Source organism: Zonotrichia albicollis, chromosome 3, assembly GCF_047830755.1.
Source record: "Zonotrichia albicollis isolate bZonAlb1 chromosome 3, bZonAlb1.hap1, whole genome shotgun sequence".
Classification (NCBI taxonomy): domain Eukaryota; kingdom Metazoa; phylum Chordata; class Aves; order Passeriformes; family Passerellidae; genus Zonotrichia; species Zonotrichia albicollis.
Genome location: NC_133821.1, coordinates 33707952 through 33726602, shown reverse-complemented (window position 1 = coordinate 33726602; position 18651 = coordinate 33707952). Strand labels below are relative to the sequence as shown.

The 18651-nt window shown below is 48.1% G+C and overlaps 1 protein-coding gene across 6 annotated transcripts in view; it reads right to left on the bottom strand.

The window, feature by feature from the left end:
- Positions 1–13943, bottom strand: part of RD3 (RD3 regulator of GUCY2D) — a 28307-nt gene extending 14364 nt beyond the window's left edge. The window contains exons 1-2 of one of the 6 annotated variants that reach the window (XM_026791035.2): positions 13851–13943; positions 760–1074 (exon numbers count right to left, since the gene is read on the bottom strand). In XM_026791035.2, the coding sequence (XP_026646836.1) occupies positions 760–1055 (296 nt within the window). In that variant the 5' untranslated portion in view covers positions 1056–1074; positions 13851–13943. The other 5 variants (XM_074537131.1, XM_005483044.4, XM_005483046.4 and 2 more) reach the window with 5 other exon arrangements.
- Positions 13944–18651: the final 4708 nt, after the last annotated feature.

The window sequence follows — 18651 nt, the reverse complement described above, 5'->3', positions numbered from 1 at the left end:
TCTAAACACTGCAGAAGTCAGAAGCACCACTTGGCTGTTCAAACCAACTCATCCCCACCTGCATCCCATGACTGCATGTCTAGGGTAAGAGGGAGGGTAGGGAGGGGAGACATTCTCTGGGAACACCTGGTTCACAGGCTGAAATGAATAATAGCACCTTTAGGCCGGTTTGAACACTGGGGACAAGTGCCTCAATAGACCTGCTGGACAGCTTAAATCCAGGAATGAACGCTCCAGTGTGAGGGGAGAAACACCAAAGGAGGCTGTTCAGAGGCTCTGCCCTCAGAGATATTCAACCTCTGCCCTCAGAGATATTCAACAGTGGACAGGACAAGGCCCTGAGCAACCTGATCTAACTTTGAAGGTGGCCCTACTCCAAGTAGGAGGTGGAAGTACATCCCTCTACAGGTCCCTTTAAATCTCAGTTTCTCTATGATTCTAAAGTCTGAAGCAAAAAAAAAGCCATCACAATACTGAGATGGTTTATCAGGCAAGGTAATGCTGCTCTGGCTACTCAGGAGCATGAAGCACTCAACCAATGTCAGAGGGAAATCACATTCTGTAACTTCTTGGGGGATGTTAAACTGACTTAAAACATTAGATTTCCCTTCTCTCACAAAGACACTATCCCAGCACAACTCATGATACAAGATGCCACATTTGGTTCTGCTGGTGCTAGCAACTCTCACTCTCCCCTCACTCATCCTAAAGAGGAAAGGGAGAAAGGCAAGCCCTTCATCACCCCATCTTTGGCAGTACCTGAGTATGACAGGCCCGCAGTAGGAAGGGTGTATTTTGGTGCACATGTCCTCCAGCTGCAGCCTCTCCCCGGGGCTGATGTCGTAGCTGTGCTTGGGGTAGCTGACCAGCCAGCCGTAGTCCACGCCGCTCTTCATGCGCCGGTACTCGTTCTCGCGCTCGCGCTGCTGCTTCTCGGCCTGCTTCATCTGCCAGCTCAGCTCCATCATCAGCGTCTCCACCACCATCTCCGTGGGGCTCCTCTGGGAAATGCGGTTTGGGGGCTCGTTCCACCTGAACCAGGATGCCAGGGACATCGTGCTCCGTGTGTCTCTGCTGGGAGTGGGGTGAGGGTGGAGAGGGAGAGAAAAAGAACAGTGCCATCATCAGCACACCTCAGCAGAGAGCACTTTCCCCCTCACCCCTTCAGTCTGCTTTTAAAATTGCTGCTGGATAACCACTTGGAAATAATTGGTGCTGGGCACCTTGGTGTGGCAACCCAGGAAATTCCTCTGGCTGCCCGGGAGTGTAGCAGGCCCAGGGCCTGCAAAGGCCCCGTGGAGAGCAGAGGCCTAAAGGTAGGAAATGCCAAGTCATGGTGTGGCGGGGTCTCTGCTGGTCAGAGTGACCCCAAGATGCATTAGAAAGTCTCTTTTCCCAGCCCAGCCGTCGAAGGAGGAGTCAGAGCTCTTCATTTCTCGGTCTCAAGGTTGTTTACTGTTTCGTATCTATAAAAAATTTTCTCCTGCCCTGCTGAGGTCTGCTCAGCAGGACAGTCCAGGCACTCTGCCTGCCCCCAGGGCGGTGTTATGTCCTTGCACTAAAAACCGCGTATACAATGTTTACAATTACTTTCCAATACCTATCACCTATGTTAGACAGTGAGCTTCTACTCTAGACCATCACAGCAGAAGATGGAGGCCAAGAAGAAAAAGGAGAAAGGCTGGACACATCCAGTTCCTTCCATCTTGCCCCCTGAACTCCCATACCAAAACCCCTAAAATCTACTTTTCCACCCCGTGACAACTTCACTATCATTCTACTTGAACTGTTGTGGCTTGCTGATCTTCATACAAGGTTGGTAACTTGCTCCACAGGTCATAATCAAAACCACAGGTGTTTTGGGCTCTGTGCCAGGGTCTCTGAGCCCCCTGGCAGGGGTCTTGGCTGCTCAGGACAGCCAGAGGGATGTCCTGGGTCCTGGCAATGGTGAATAGCTAGAAGCCCCTGTCTTCTACCTTCAAACTCCTGCTTATCTCTCTGTAGCCCCATAGGTCACTCTCCTTTAACCCCTGCTATTGGACAATTTCTGATCCCCCTGTATCCTATATAATGAGCTGGTTTAGCCCATTCTGGTTAGAAAAGCTGTCACTGGAACCTTCACAGAACGCTGTGGAACGCCAGAACGGCCTTCTTGTCTCTCTGCATCTGCCTTCCTGTGTGTCTTAGCAAGCTAAGGGCTGGAATCACAAAGAGCTGATCCCTTAATCTTGCTAGGGTTGCCAGAGGCTGAGAACTGCTTTGGTTCTCGGGCAGTCTGTCCCGCAAGAGGACTGAGCCATCCAGCCCGTGCAGCCTGCTCAGGGCCAAATCTGCACCCAGCAAGGGGCAGAATTACTGGAGGGCTCCAGCCCCTGCCCAGGAAGGTGGGGTCTCAGAGAGCTTGGCACAGAGCCTAAGACCTCTGTGCCTCTGATCTTGACCCATGGAAAAAAATTACCAACCTTTATATGAAGAATTACAAGTCAAAAAAGTATAAGTAGAATAATAGTTTGTCATGAGGTCAAAAATAGATTTTTGAGGTTTTTAGACTGGGGGCTCAGGGTCCCAAGATGGAGGAATTTGGGCTTGCCTTGTCCTTTTTCCTTCTTCTTCCTAGCCTCCATCTTCTGGGTGATGTTGGCACTTTTAGATTGGTTTAGAGTAGAAGCTCACTGTCTAACATAGGTTATAGGTATTGAGAAGTTATGGTAAATAATGTACACATAGTTTTTAGCATAATAAAGATAACGCTGCCCCAAAAACAGGCAGTGTGCCTCAACTCTACCTGCTAGACAGAACTGTGTTGGGGCGGAGAAAGAAATTTATAGATTAGAAACAATAAACAACTTTGAGAACGAGAACAGAAGAGCTCTGACTCCTTCAATGGCTGGGCAGGGAAAAGAAGTCTCTTTTCTAACACACCTCGGGGTCACTGTGACCAGCAGAGGTTCTGAGGCATTGAGAAATCTCACCTGCAGCAGCCAGCTCGCTCAGAGGATGAGACAGAGGGTGAAGAGGCACCCTCACTTCCTCTCAGCATGTCATTGAAATGAGTCACAGCCCTGCCACCTGAGGCCAGGTTACAAGGATGCCTTGCTTCCTGCAGGCTGGGGAAGTGTTCTCCTGCCCACACACAGGGCTTGGGCTTGCCTGGCTGAACCCTCATGGGAGGGCACATCCTTGCAGCAACCCCACCTGTAAAAACTCAGTGCACTGAGTCAAAGGATGGCTGCGAGCTACATTCTAGCCAGGAGATCCTTGGAGATCTCCTCTGTGACCTGCTGCAGTGGGCTGAAGCTGATGCCCACCAAGCGCCCACCAAAGCTGCTCTATCACCCCCTTCCCCAGCTGGACAGGAGAGAGAGAATGCATTAAATGTATCTCATGGTTTGAGAGAAGGACAGAGACATCACTCAGCAATTACTGTCAGGCACAAAACATACTCATCGTGGGTATATTAGTTTATTACTCATCAAATCACAGTTAGATAATGAGAAATAAAACCAAATCTTAAAACACCTTCCCCCACTCTTCTCTTCTTCCTAGGCTCTGCTTTACTCCCAAAATCTCTACCTCCCACCCACCCAGCAGTACAGAGGGATAGGGAATGGGGGCTGTGGTCAGTTCACTACACTGCAGCTGTTTTTGCAGCTTCTTCCTCCTCAAGGGGAGGACTCCTCACCTCCTTCCTTTGCTCCAGCGTGGGGTCTCTCCCATGTGGGACAGACCTCCATGAACTTTTCCAGTGTCAGTCGTTCCCATGGGCTGCAGTTCCTCATGAACTGCTCCAGCCTGGGTCTCTCACAGGGAGTGCAGTCCTTGAGGAACAGGCTGCCCTGTGTGGATTCCTTGTGGTGTCACCAGTCCTGCCACCAAACCTGCTCCAGCTTGGGCTCCTCTCTCCAGGAGGTCCTGCAAGGGGCCTCTTCCATTGTGATCTTCTCGTGGGGTCCCAACCTCTTTTGGACATGGATGTAGGTGGATCTCTGCATCCCCTTGAACCTCCATGGGCTGCAGGGCACAGATGCCTCACCATGGGCTGCAGGGGGATCTCTGCTCCACTGTCTGAGGCACCTCCTGCCCCTCCTTCCCCGCTGACCTTGCAGTATTTAGAGCTGCTGCTCTCCCATAGCCTCCCTTCTGTCTCCCTTTTGTTTTTCCCCCTTCCCTGCTATCCCAGAGGTGCTGCCAGCTGGACTGAAGGGCTCAGCCTTGACCAGCAGTGGGTCCTTGCTGGAGCCATCTGCCATTTGCTTTGTCAGGCACGGGGGAAGTTTCTGGCAGTGTCCCACAGGAGCCTCTGCCATAGCCCCCATCCCTTGCCACACAAACCAAACACACCTGGGTAGGTTTGCTGCTCCTGCTGCTGTAACACCAGCAGCAGAGCTCACCCTGCCTGGGCAGCACTCACAGGAGCCTGAGCTACAGGGCCAGACAGAGCTTTAACCATTATTTAGCAAATGTGTTGCTGCATGCTGCAGAGGCTACACCACCATCTACAAGTCCAATTATTTGCTTTGCTGCAGGAGCACTCCTTCAGCAGCCCCTCCAGTGCCAAGGGAACTGAGGCTGCTCTGAGAGGGAAGCAGAAGCATACCAAGGTTTAAACTGTTATTACTTCTAAGTGAGAGGTTTCTGCTGCTGGGAGTTACCCAGCACTTAGCAGACAGAACAAACTGCATCAATCAGCTCAGAAAAAGATGGAATTAACTCCCCACCCAGCCAATCCCTTCATGTTGTCCCTTCAGGAGGACAATGCATGGAACAAAGTTATTACCTATTGTACTTGTATTTAAACACAATGGACTCCAAAACAGGCACTGGGGAGCTGAAGAGGAGAAAAACAGCATCTGTTTCTTCACACAGAGCACTTACGTGCCTTGTTGCTCCCTCCCATTAGCCCCTGGGGACAGGGGTGGCACAAATAAGGATTGCAGCTGGGATTACAGAGAGGCTCCTCTGGCAGCAGCCCAAGCAGGACATGGCGTCAAAAGTTAACATGAGGGCAAGGGATTAAAGAGTCTGCTTCTGCAGGCCTGAGCAAATCCTCACTGCTGGGACACAGACAGGCATGAAGTGGTGGGGAAAAATATGCTTTTCATTTAAGCTTCCACCTTTAGTGACAATAAAAACCACCAAAAGCTCATAACTACACAGTACTCCCAGCACAGCTGAGAGCCACGAGTTCCCAGACTCCCTGGATGAGAAGAGAGCCACAGCATTCTGCCAGGACTGCAAGAAAAAGATGCTTCCATGCATCCTACAGTAGCCTGTTCACTTTCCAAAGTCCTCATACTATGTAAATAAATCACACCATTAAAGGAAAATGCTCCAAAAACCTGGATAGTCTGCAGAGTGTCCCACATCTGAAATTATTCCAGGCTCTAATGCTTAGACTTTTCTAGAAGCAGGAAGTTTTCCAGAGTGCATCAAAGGACTAGTTTCTCTAGTCCTATACCCCACCTCTCCCAGCAAGCAATTCCAGTTTCTTCAGAAGGCAGGCACAAAAGGGCTGAAATCTTCCACAGGTCACAGATGCAGCCGGCTCAGAGCGTGAGGCACAGGTCTCCCATCCCTGCAAACAGGGGCACCGGGATGTGGGGGGATAGAATGTGAGGAAATAAAGGTAGTGCAGGAGGTAATCTCACCCCTGAGGAGCTGCAGCTGCACAAATTGCCAGAGGTTAGGAACAGGCCTGCCCTTAACAGGCCACAGCTGTAACCAAGAAGAAGAAGAGTGCTATAGAAGAGTGGGTTAGCTGGGTAAGGAGAGATGGAGTTTGCTGGCTGTGCTGTGAAGAAGTCAGTGCTGTGAGGAGAAATCACCCAGAAGGTAGAGGAGCTCTGCAATAAGGTGACACCAGCTGGGCTGGGTTGCAGTGCCTGTACAGCAGAGATGGCTGCAGTGGCTGCCCTGCAGCATCAGCTGTGGCTCTCCTGGGGACAGCAGCCACAGCCAGCAGCTGCTGCAGGTACTGCTGCCCCTGCCCCATCCCTGTGCTCTGGAGGAGGAGCAGCCAGTGCTTCCCTCTGTGTGCATGGCCAGGGTGAGTGCCTCCAGCCACAGCTCCCACAGCAGCAGGCAGAGCTCTGGTGTCTCAGCTCAGACACAGGAACAGGCTCAGGCTGGAACTGAGGCACTGACAGCTCCAAATCAGTGACCCTGCCACTCCAGTAGGTACCTGGAGCTTGCCACATGGTGCCTCCACTCACCATCACACAGCATTAAGCATGAAGAGCTTTTCCTTGGTCTGATCACCCCCTGTGTATCCCTAACGAAAGTGAAGGGCAAAACAGGCCACAAGCTGTTGTAAATAATGTAAAGTGTCCTGTTTCTTTTCAGCTTCTGTGATGACAGTAGTTTTTGTAAGCTGCTACAGGTACCATTATTATTTCTACTTGTGCCTTTATCTGATGAAGGTGAACATGCCCTTCTGTATTTTAATTCTGGCTCTGACCTGGTTTCACACTGGTTTAGCTCTGCTGACTTCAGTGGCATTAGGGGTAAATCAATACAAAGCATTACAACTGAGGAATGCCCTTCCAGCTACTCCTGGCTCACCAGCTGTTTCATTAGAAGAGGAGCAAGAGGGAAATCTAGTGCTCAGACTGGGAAAGAGAGCAAGGAGACTTGGATTTTGCATGATTCTGGGCTGTTCTTATTGCATTTATGGTTTTTAGTTCCACAGGTCTCCCTCAAAGCAAGGCGTTCTGCATGAGAACCATTTTACCTAGCACTAGTGTTACAGAGAATAAACAGAAAAATATTTTGGATACCTTGTCTGCTGATACCAAGGCCTGCTGGACCTGAGCTTTGCCCAGTCCCAGAGCTTTCAGAAAGCTCTGGTAAAAGGCAGAATTGCTTTTAGTGTGGGAACATGGATAGCTCTGACCCCAAATGGGGCTTTCACTCGACTGCCATAAAAATCTGCTTCCAGATGAGAAGACTACAAAGGAAGGAGAGCACCTCACCTGCAGCTGAAATGGCCTGTTTTCAAATGAAGGAAAACCCCATGCAAGCTTTTCATGCACACTGGCAGCTTGTGCTGGCTGCTCCTAAGGGAGTCCTGTTTGTATGAGATTGTTTCCTTCCCTTCCCTCATCCATCATCTCCTCTTTTTGAGAGCTGGCAAGTGGCCATCTCTATTTAGCAGGCTCAACAAGCCACCACTCTTCCACTACTGCTCTTAGCAGCCTGCAGAAGACACTGTGGGCTCCATTAATTGTGGCTGCTGGTTTTAATTTAAAGTTCACAGGCAGGCTAATCATTAACTGACTCAAAATGGCTTTCCCATGTGGAAAAACTCAAAGCACTGTTGGCAAGATGGGGATAACTAAAGAAAGGCAAAAGTTACAGCCTGACCTTCTTACTGGGGAAAAGGACAAATTTACACTTTGCAAGCATTCACATTTAAATTATTTTTAAAAAGACATTGCCTCAGCTGGATACAGATCTTTCTGTTGCCCAATTAGTCCATTTTCCAATTCCTTCTAAGAGGCTATCCTGGGAGCTGACACAGTCCAGTTGATGAACATCTCTGGTGTTATTCAACCAAAATTTCTGAGGAATTTATGTAAGTTCCACTCCAGAAACAGATCTGGGGTTTGAGACTTTGGTGTCATTGACCCCAGACCTTTGCCTAGAAGTCACTGCTGATTGAAGTCTGACCAACCACCTCACAGAGTTTTAAGCATATGTTTACCTTAACTGTGCTAAAGTCTGGAATACCTGGCTTTCTCCCCCTCTCTCCCCCCTTCACAGTCTCTGAGGGGTTGCTTCAAATTTTAGTAATTTTTAGTAAGTCTTGTTGAAAGTTTTTAATGTAAATGTTTCCTGTTAGTTTTGCCTTTCTTCAAAACTCCTACACTGTTCTCTACACTGTCAGCAATTCCTGCATTTTTCTCTTCATGTACTTTGTAGCTGTCTCCATTTTCTCAGGGCATGTTCTGAACCTCATCTTCCATTTTTTTACCCTCTCACGTGTTTCTCCATGTGATTTCCTTTTCTTGTTCCAAAGAACTCACCATCAGAAATATCAACATTCACATGCCTTATCTGTTTTTTCACCTTCTTTCCACAGGGTTTCAGCCCTTCCTAGCCCTTTCCCCAGCAAAGGGAGTCTGTTTCCTTGGCCTGCTGGTCTTTGGCCAGCTGGAGGCTGTTCCTCCAACCTGACAGACACAGGCTCCTCCAGGCTGCATCACCACTTGCTAAGACTTGTCACAGTCTTAAACCATGAGTCAATCAGCAGGGCCAGCTTAGTGTATAGAAAATCAACTTCTGAGAATAAAATATTCATTTCCATTGATCCTTCTCCTAGCTGCCAGCTTGTAATGCCCTCCAGGAGAGGATTATGCAGGGGGTGAGAAATGTGCATTTTGATAAAAATGAGAGTAGAATAGGACTCTCTGTCCTCTGTTGGACAAGTCTCCTGTGGTTTGCCTTTGCCTTCACAGTGCTGCTGACAATCATGTGTGGCTCTCAAGAGCCTTGGGGGTGTGGTGATTGTGCAGGAGCAGAAGGAGAAGCCTTAAAGGGGTTACGTGAGAGAAGCCTAATCTGTAATCCAGTGATGTCAATAGAAAGGCTGTCACTCAGCTCTAGACAGATTTCCAAGAAATCCATCATCATCCAGTCAAAGCATGCCAACAAACTGGGCTGAGGAGCTGGGAAATGCCTTCCCTCCCTTCTTGTGGGTGGTGGTTCCTTATAGCTACAGTCAGAGAGCAGAATTTGCTCATGCAAGATACCCACTTAGCCTTTTTCCACACATGCCAGATCACAGGCTAACAAACAAAGAAATTATTTCCAAAGTGGGTCCGACCTCCAAATTGTCCCCATAACTGTACTTTTTAGAAGACACATAGTCAAGGGGGAAAGAGATAATGTCAAACTGCAGAGCACATTAAAATTTGTTTTAAATTATTTACCCTCTTCAGTAAGATTTGGATTACATTGTCCAGAAAAGTCCAGTGCACTTCAGATACCAAAAGGTATCAAGTACCTGCCTGGACTGCAGCTCATGGGTAGATTGAAATTGGTTTGGCTACCCCCACCTCTGAATTCTGTGCTAACTGATGCAATGTTTAACAGCAGCTCAGGCAGAAATTGTGGCCATGGCTCTGCTGCTGGCTCTATCTGTATGCAGTAGCATTAAGTAGCAACAGCATCAAAGATGAACCTCAAATTCTATTTCTCTTGTGATTAATATATTTTAGATTTTATTCCAAAGAATCTTAGCAACTTCTAACTAAGAAACTGCTGCCAACACCCTCTCAGTTTTATTTATATAGTCCACCATAGCTTTGTTAAAGAATCTCTGTTCTCTGTTCTCCACCACTCTCTGGTTTGCTCAGCCTGGAGAAGAGGAAACTGAGGGAGACTTCACTGCAGTCTACATCTTTCTCACAAGGAGAAGCAGAGGGGCAGGCACTGACCTCTCCTCTGTGTGCCCAGTGACAGACGCAAGGGAATGGCCTGAAGTTGTCAGGGCAGGTTTAGGATGGATGTCAGGGCAAAGCAGACACACCAGAGGGTGTTTGGGCACTGGCACAGGCTCCCCAGGGAAATGGTCACAGCACCAAGCCTGGCAGAGCTGAAGAACCATTTGGACAACTCTCTTGGGCACATGGTGTGACACTTCAGGGTGTCCTGTGCAGGTACAGGAGCTAAACTGCAATGATCCTTGTCCATCCTTTCCAACTCAGGATATTCTGTGAGGCTTTTAAAGTTACTTCCCATTATCCTCTCCAAACAGAGAATTTTACCTTACCAGGGCCCAAAGAACTCCCACTTCCTCTGTGTCTGGAATCTCCTTTTTTGTTCAGTGACATGGAAAGCTAAGGTGTTTACAGCTACCTGCCACATGATTGTAATTTCAGTGGAAATTATTATAAGCTCAGCCTGGGATGCTACAAGGCAATTAATGCTGAAAAAGCAGTAGGTAGAGCTTGTCAATCAAGAAATTTAAAAGCAGTGCAAATATCATTATATTATCACAGCAGCATTCCTCATTCTGACCTGCAGAATAAAGAGAAAGAACTTTGGAGGACATTCAGGGGTAGACCACAGCAGAAAACCTGTGTTTTGCTTTGTAAGCACACTGAATCCCCTGTTGTGATGGACACAGGTTATTTCTGGACTAAAAAAATTGAAATTCACAGTGGTTAACACGTTTCCAGGTACATGACCCTGTTACAGGTAGCAAGGAGCTTTGAATAACAGAAGCGCAGGGGATGAAGCGAATGCTTTAAATGCAACCTCATTGCCACGTCTTTGTGGTGACAGGTGTTTGGGGACAGCCTCACAGCAGTGTCCAGGGGCAAAGCCAGCTGTGACAGGGCACTGTGGCACCCAGCAGGCCCCTGCATGCCAGGCAATGTCTGTCTGTCTGTCCCAGCACGGCTGAGCTCAGGGTCCGACCTGCCTGCCCCTGTCTGTCCGACCATGCTGCTGCCAGCTCTGCTCCCAAAATTGCGGGACAGCCGCTCCAAAAAGCGGGACAGCCGTGCTGCCACTCGGTGTGCAGCCCCTGCTCTGCACTCCCTTTGCTCCAGCAGCTTTGGCACTGTCAGCACTACACAAAGGGACTGCCTCTTTGTCTGCTGTCCTTGTCACAGAGTCACTAAGTCACTTAAGCCTTTAGTGAAGGTGCGTGACCGACAATCACCGCTGGGTAAACGTGACAGGAGGGACTCAGAACCAACCAAAGGTGCTGCAGGACAGAAAAGAAACAAGTGGTACTATTTCTATCAAAGGAAAGGTTGAGTGGTACTCTTTCTATCAAAGGAAAGGTTGAGTGGCCTTCTGGAAATACCACAACAGTGATGAAATACATGAATATGTCACATTTTCTACACCTGGTAGCCCTCATAAGATTTTTTTTTAATGAAAGCCTTTAAAATTGAGAACATACTAAAAGTTTTGCTCTTATCTCTCCCAGTATTAGCACAGTTTGTAATACATTCTTAGAGTTTCAATCTTCTAGAAAACAGGCGTATCTGATGCATTTTACATCTGCATTTTGATTGCAAGAGGGGTAAAGAAACAAGAATTCAGTGCAAACTGGGCCCCAAGTTCAGGTGAGGATAAGGAAGATGATTTTCAGTCACTAACCAAAACACCATGAGAAAAGGTAGCTGATCTAACAGGTACAGCTTCCTGAGCTGCACAAATGTAAAACAGATTTGCCTCGTTGAAATAAATGAGAGTTCTGTTGATTAACTCCAGAGGAAAATCCAGTCTTAAAGAAGAGTGAAGGAAGGGCACAATAGCTTGGAGCTCTCCTAATGCCTGGCACTCTAGAGAAGATAATCTTTGTGTTATCTGCAAAAGGGTGGGTTCTGCTCAAATCTGCTCATGGAGCAGAGCAGTATTTTGCAGTTTATCTACTTATCAAAGCAAATGAGTTCCCTTTGTTGAAAAACAGAACTATTTTTATGCCAATATCTCACTCATGCTTGAAACAATGTTTCCACTAGCAACCATAAAATCACTGTCATACAACTCACACTAAACTCTTACCTAAACCTACAGGAGACAGGAAGCTGAAGCACAATGAACTGCTCTGTTTGACTGATTTGTTATTAAAACTCCTATATATTGCTCAGATCTTGCCATGGTGGATCAAATACACCTTCAGTTCTATACCTTGCTTTGATCTCTGCAGACTACAAAGCCAGGTTTCCAGTCAGGACAGAGGGATGTAAAGTATTCCTCACCATTCATTCAGCTGTGTAAATGAGAGTTCAGAAGGTAGCACAGACCCAGAGCTTTTCTGTACATTACATTTTCTGTTATTAAAATGATTCAAACCACCAGAAAAAAAGGTATTCTACAATAAAACAATAATAGCATCTGATGGAAGGCCCCAATACAAAAGGCTTTCAGAATTAAAACTCTGAGAGATCCCCAGCTCATCTTTCTCTATTCTACTACTGACCACATAATGTTATTAAAGGGGTACTAATGTCACAGATTGGAGTTTCTAATACTGTCATCCACTGCAGATATTCATATACAGAGTTATATAAAGAGATTGAAACTCTGACCCAAAGGCATATTCCACCTGTCGTCAGGCCCTCTGAAGTATTTTTATTCATATATTGTAGTGAAGACCAGACTAAGTGCTGTGAAAAGGGGCAGGTGGGACATGCATTCTCCATCCAGACTGAGGAGTGATTCCTCTGGGAAAGCAGGAGTAACTCATTGCATCACAGGTGAGAATGCAGTTTAGCAGACACCTGTACATTTCTGTTTGGGACTGAACCTTAGTTATGACATCTACCAGAATGAATCTCGACCAAAGGTCGCCAAAGTCCCACTCTGACTGCAGAGTTTTCTCTGTACTGCAGAACACTAGGACCAGTGTTTAAGTTTGATGATTGTGACAGGAGCTACTTAAAAATATACATTGTTCCAAAATTAGCAACCAAAAGAAGAAAGCTAAATTTACAGCTTGAAAACTTAAGCCTGTCTTTATCGAGATCATCCACAGCACTGGCAGAGCTCCGGGAAAGCTCATGCTTTCCACCCTGGAATAGCTGCATGTCCCACCTGTGGGCACAGAGAGAGCAGCCTCTGTGAGCATGAACAGCGCTGTCCTCACATGGGTTTTAATGAATGTATCGGCACTAGGAGATGCACAGTGTATTCTAGCCTCAGTTACACTGCCAGAACTCAGAAGTTGTCTGACCGACCTTCTTGGCACCTCCCTGGGGTTGGCAAACACTGAACTTCCAACCTGCAGGCACTTAGCAGGGCAGGTGTCTGATCAGAGAGATTTTAAATATGGCACAAACATTAGGCAGCATAAACCATGCTTTCCTCCTCGATTGCCTGTCCTTACATAACCAGTTACCCGGCGCTTGTCCATCACCCATGCAGCCGTGCCCGAGCCCAGCCTGGCAGAGCTGCCGGGGGGCCCCGGCCCCTTCCCCTTCCCTTCCCACCCATCCCGCCTCACCTTTGGCACCAGCGCTCCCGCTGCTCCTGCGGACAAACGGACTCAGGGCGAGCCGAGAGGGTACCGGGAGGAGGACGTGGCTTGAAGTCAAGCCCTCTAACTGGCACAGCAGGCTTAAACCCACACCGGGCTATGGATTAGCCCTGGTGACGAGATACAACAGCTGTGCTTAGGGCAGTGCCTTGGAGCGATTAGGGCTCGGTCCGCTCCCTCCGCACACTCACTCAGCCTCCCGCCAAGAGCCGGCACCAGTTTAAAAGTCCCTTCAAACCACGGAAACTTTGTGCCGTTTTCTACCCTGCAGCTGAGGCGGCCCTCGGAAGAAACGCAGGTGCTTGAGGGCACCGGGACCGGCTGCAGCTGCAGGCGGGGTTCGCTCCTGGGGCAGTCCCGGCGGAGGCGGCCGCACCCCGCGCCCTGCCGGGAGCCGCTCGGGCCGGGCGGTGCTCGCTCCCTGGCACCGGGACACCCAGCCCGGGCTCTTCGCCGCAGAGACAGCGGTCCCCTCCGCCGGACACCGCCTCCGCCCCGCCGGGCACCCTGCTGGCCGTATCCCCAGCTCCTCCTCCTCCTCCCGCTCCTCTTCCTCACCGCTGCCCGCTGCCGTCCCGCCCAGCCGGGGCAGCGCCTCTCGCCGCCTCTCACCGCCGCCGCTGCCGAAGTTGAGCGGAGCCGCCGCTCCGCCGCCGCCGCGCCCCGCCCGCCCCGTTCCCATGGCGACCACGGGATGCCCGATGCTCGGTCCGGGACCGTGAGCTCCGCGCGGGCACCGGCACCGGCAGCGGGAGCGGCACGGCGTCAGACCCCGCGGGGACTCACTGCTGTACACGGAATTTGCACCGACAAATAACGGCGCGGAAACTGGAACCATTCATTCGTTTCTCACCAAGTCCTTTGGGAACAGAACAGGACAGAACAGAGCGGTCTTCAGCCACAGAAGCCACGAGGGTTTGGAGGGATGAAGAAGGATGAGGGGTCGGCACGGGAGTTGGAAGGGCATGGAGGAGGAGAAGAGGAGGAAGGTTTTTACAAACACTGGCCCGGATTGCCCCATGAGGATGTGGATGTCCCATCCATGGAAACATTCAAGCACAGTGCTCTGAGCAGCCTGACCTACCTGTAGAGGTCCCTGCTCATCGCAGTGCGCTGAACTAGATGGTTCCAGTCACACACACGGCCACAGTGTTCTCTGTGAGCCCACAGTTCCTCACCCAGCCTCTTCCCACAGCGCAAAAATGTGCAAAACCATCCCCAGTATCACTGGCCAAACCCCCACCAAATCCCAGGAGAGCCTGGCTGTGTCAGAGGGCTGCAGAGCTACACCTTGGGTGGGGACAGCACAGGGACGAGTGACAGCACTCAATGACACCTCCAACCTGAGCATGTGTGTGAAGTTGAGCATGCCCCACTGAAAAGCTTGCACAAATGATGGCCCAAGTTCTTGGTGTTCATGCAGCACAGGCAGAGGAGAGAGGTGTTCCAGACCGTGTATGTGTGTGCAGCACACACGTAAACCAAAACAGCCCAGCTGAAAATATTACAGATTACAGGATTCCCAGTGCAGTCTAGATTAAAATGTATGAGCATGGGGGGTTTTAAAGTTTAGTTTATTATTAGATCAAAAATACAACTGGACTAACAAAGAGATTGGAAGCATTTTTCTGTGCTAATTATCTGTGGAGGATTACTTGTCTGTCCTAAGCTCCAATGCCAGCCCAGTTTGTGGAGGCTTACAGCATCCTGGGTATGCTCTGCTCTAAATGGGTTGTTGAGTTTAAGTGAAAAGTCATCGTACACAAATAAAGACCATTATATTCTCATACATTAAAACCTATTTCAAAAGTCATCAACTCTGACTAGTGCGGAATAAAACTCCCTTGAAAATGCTTAGTTTTCAGGTATATTTTCCAGGTTATCTTTTCAATGCAGTGAATTCCTGGAAGTTCTTGTCATGAATCAGAGACACTGATGATTGGGGAATATTTCTGGGAACATTTCCTTGCAGATATATAAGCCTGACAACTGAAAAATCATTCATTTCTCCTATACTTTATTTAGCAGCTGAAACCAAGGATTCTTTCACTGTTGTACTGACAGGATTTACCAGATCAGTCAGCATCAGATCATCAGTGGCTTGGTAGCAATGCTCTGGTACCATAGATGGAGGGAAGGTTTATCCAGTGGTACATTTCCCAGGACACTCCATGACAGTCAGCTTTCACTGTATTGCAATTTGTAGTGCATTTGAGCAGTGTGTGGTGCAGTGCACTGGGCCTGCTGTTTCTCACCATTTGTCAGATGCTGCCCTGGCTCACCTGAGCACTCTGCTAACACTGCAGGTGCTGCCTGCAGAGTCTTCATATTTTGGTGCCAAAGGCATGGACCTCTGACAATGGCACTGAGGATGGACTTCAGTAATCATATTGCTGCTGTCTTCTGCATGGCTCCAACCACAAGCAAATAATCTCTCTCAATCACTGACAGAGAGCAAATTTAATATGGTAGGGTTGTATTTGGCCTGCTGGCTTTTGTCTGAGCTGCTGAAGCATGCTAGTTATATAATGGGGCTCACAGAGGGAACTCTGCTTTTTCACAGACTTACAATCTTCCTTAGAAAAGTGCCACTTTCAGAGTAATCAGAGTAATATACCTTGTTTGGGTTTTTTGTTTTTTGTTTTTGTTTTTAGTGCTTGTTTTCCCTCAGCAAAACAGTTTTTCATTTACTGGAAAGATCTTCATGCTATTTACTTCAAATCCAGTTAGCCCACCCACACAGAAGTGTATCGTGAGCAAAACAAGAGAAAGTTCATTCAGTCTCCAGCAGCAGTCCCCAGGCTCTGCAAGGCTGAGGCCCATTTAAGAATAGCTGCTGATGTTGCACAGATTTCTTTCTCTGCCCTCTCCCTGCCCCCTTTCTCCCTGCACATGTTCTGGCTGGGTTGTTGGGTTGCTGCCTGTGCCCAAAAGGGCTGAAAGGCTGGGGTTTGATATCTGTGCTGTGGAGGGGCACTGGCAGGGACCTCTGGCCCAGGAGGGTGAGACAATCAGCTCAGAAAGGAGAGAAGGGAATGTCCTGGGCCAGTAAAGGACACGTGCTCACATATGGAGCTCCAGAGCACAGCTGGACCATGGCCATGGTATCCAGCTCTTTCTCAGGAAAAATCAGAACTATTCAGAGCAGGCTGTACTTTGTCCAGGACTCTGGGATAAACCTACCATAGAATTATTGCAGGGAGAGCTGTGACTGAAGTGAACAGCCTTTCTGCTGTCACCTTCTACAAGCTCCTGAGTGACAGGCCCCTTGTTGTATCTGAGTAGGCTCTGATGCTGGTGTTTTTTTTTTTTTTTTTGCTCTCCTTCCCTTTTTTAGGAGAAGATGATAGCTATGGTTTATTACAACCTAGAATCCTGAAGCCATAGAAAAGAGAATCACAGGGTGTTACAATGACAGGAGTGGGAAATCATTGCTTAAAATTAGTATTAACTACAGCAAAGGAAGAAATTCAAGAACAGAAAATTAGGCATAAGCAAATCACTTACACCCTCATGGAGATCTCCCAGAGGACAATAACAAACACCCCTCCTGCCATGGCCTGTCCCTGCTCTCTGTGCACAGTGAGCCCAGAGCAGATGTAGAACCCTGATGGTTTTAACTCTGTGCAGAACCACAAAACCTGAGCTGCAGCTTTTAAACTGCATTTCTTGCCTTTCTGTTCACCACTTAAGAGTCATTTCATAGTAGTGTAGTGGTCTGTTTAATTGCTGATTATCTTAACCAAGCAACTTAACTGAGTAAATGCAAATTCTGTTCTTTTAGCTCTCAGTGAAAATTATGAAGTGTCATGAAATACTGAGCCAAAAAACAGATGTAGTAAGGCAAGCTGAGCAGCAAAAAAATACAACACAGATGGTCACGATAAATTAATTGAAGACACAAGGGAGAGAGATGTAAAAAAATGCCATGGAGCCTGTAAGTAGACAGATGTCAAAAATATCTGTGATTATGCACTTAATTGCACTCTCTGTGATTGCTTGATTCCTGATGTACACTCTTAACAAACAATCATCTCCAAAGGGCATTGCCAAGGTTCTTGGCTTTTAAAATGACCACATCTCAAATGCTGACACAGTGCATGATACCACCTTTGCAGGGGTAATAATTCCTTAAACATGAATTTTCATTATGTGATGGAAATTTCTCTAGTACTAGACATGTGACTACTTTCACAAAATATTTGAAGAGGTTTTGTCTCTGTCTTACCAAAATATGTTATTTTATCTTACACTGATACAAATCCAGCTGACAGCAATTGACAGATTTTCATTAGCTCCAAGAGGCTTCAAATTATTTGTCCTCTTTCATTCAAAGTGAATTTTTCACTGCTCAAAATTCAGTGCAACAGGAGTTTTGCCATTAAATTCAACAGGACCAAGACTTTGTCCATGCTCTGTTTGAGTTTGTTCCAGAGTCAACTGAAATCAGTGCAGGGGGAGGAGGGACTTAATCTGATTTGGAAAGGAATTTACAAAGGGGGAGGAGTGTAATGATAATGCCATCATTTCTCTGAATACAAATATGGAGGGAATTAATCAATTGCTCCATTCAGTGTGTAACCTCATTGTATCACTGAAACTTCAAACTTCTTGTTGTGCCAGAAACACAAACTTTTACACACACATCCCCTTCAGGAGAGAGTGGTAGGAAGGAAAAAGGACAAGGACACCTCAGTAACTGCTTTGGGGATTTGAGAGTGAAGGACAAAACAGGAGTAAGGGCCTCTGGAGGCAAGAACTGAAAACTCAACGAGTCCCAGTGGGATCACACTGTTTGTGTAGAGGCTCCCAGAGAAAGCCAACTCCTCCCACTCTGAGACAGACAGAGCTCTGGAGTGTGCCTGTGCTCCTGCTTGGGTCTCACAGATGCTTCTTTTAAACACTTAGGAAAAGATGCAGGGTACAAAATCTCCCTGTAATACACCCTGAAACCTTAAAGCCTGCATTCCACAGCTGGGGAAGTAGGACCAGCCCTTCCTTGTTGCCAACAACCGCTCGAGAACGAAAGTTTCTGAAATGGTGATGTTTCAGAGAGGCGCATTCAAATACCCTGTGGGCATTTGAATTAAGCCCGCATTTTCTGAGATGCCATTTATATCCATGGACTCTCTCCAGGATCACCCACACAGCACATGGGAAGCCCTTGCATCTAAGGAAGTTTGAACCCAGCATTTGGGGTGCTGCTTGCACTGCTCCACTGACCTGCTGGGCACTCCAGCACTGGCCAAAAGCCTCAAATAGCTCTTGACACAGCTGGGAGCAAAAGCTGGCACACTGCAGCCCTCCCACTGGCCTGGCCCTGGAGAGGATTTTCTCTTTGGCCAGGCTGTTTCCTTCTCTCCATCCACGTTCACCTCTTGGGCCTCCATGGAGAGAACTGCTGCTGCAGAGGCTGCAAAGACTGGCTCAGATGGGCTGGGAAAGCAGAGGGCAGGCACAACAATTCACCCTTTCCTGCAAGCAGTGTTTTGGTCAGGCTGAGGGAGAGTGCTGCCTCTGCTGCCTCCTGACCTGATGCTTAAAGCCTGGAGAGCCTGAGTGTCACAGGGACAAGGGGACACTTGAACTGTGTGGGTCCCTAACAAGCCAGTAAAAAAAGCACCACAAGGGGATGGTAGGGTTTGTTTTTCCAG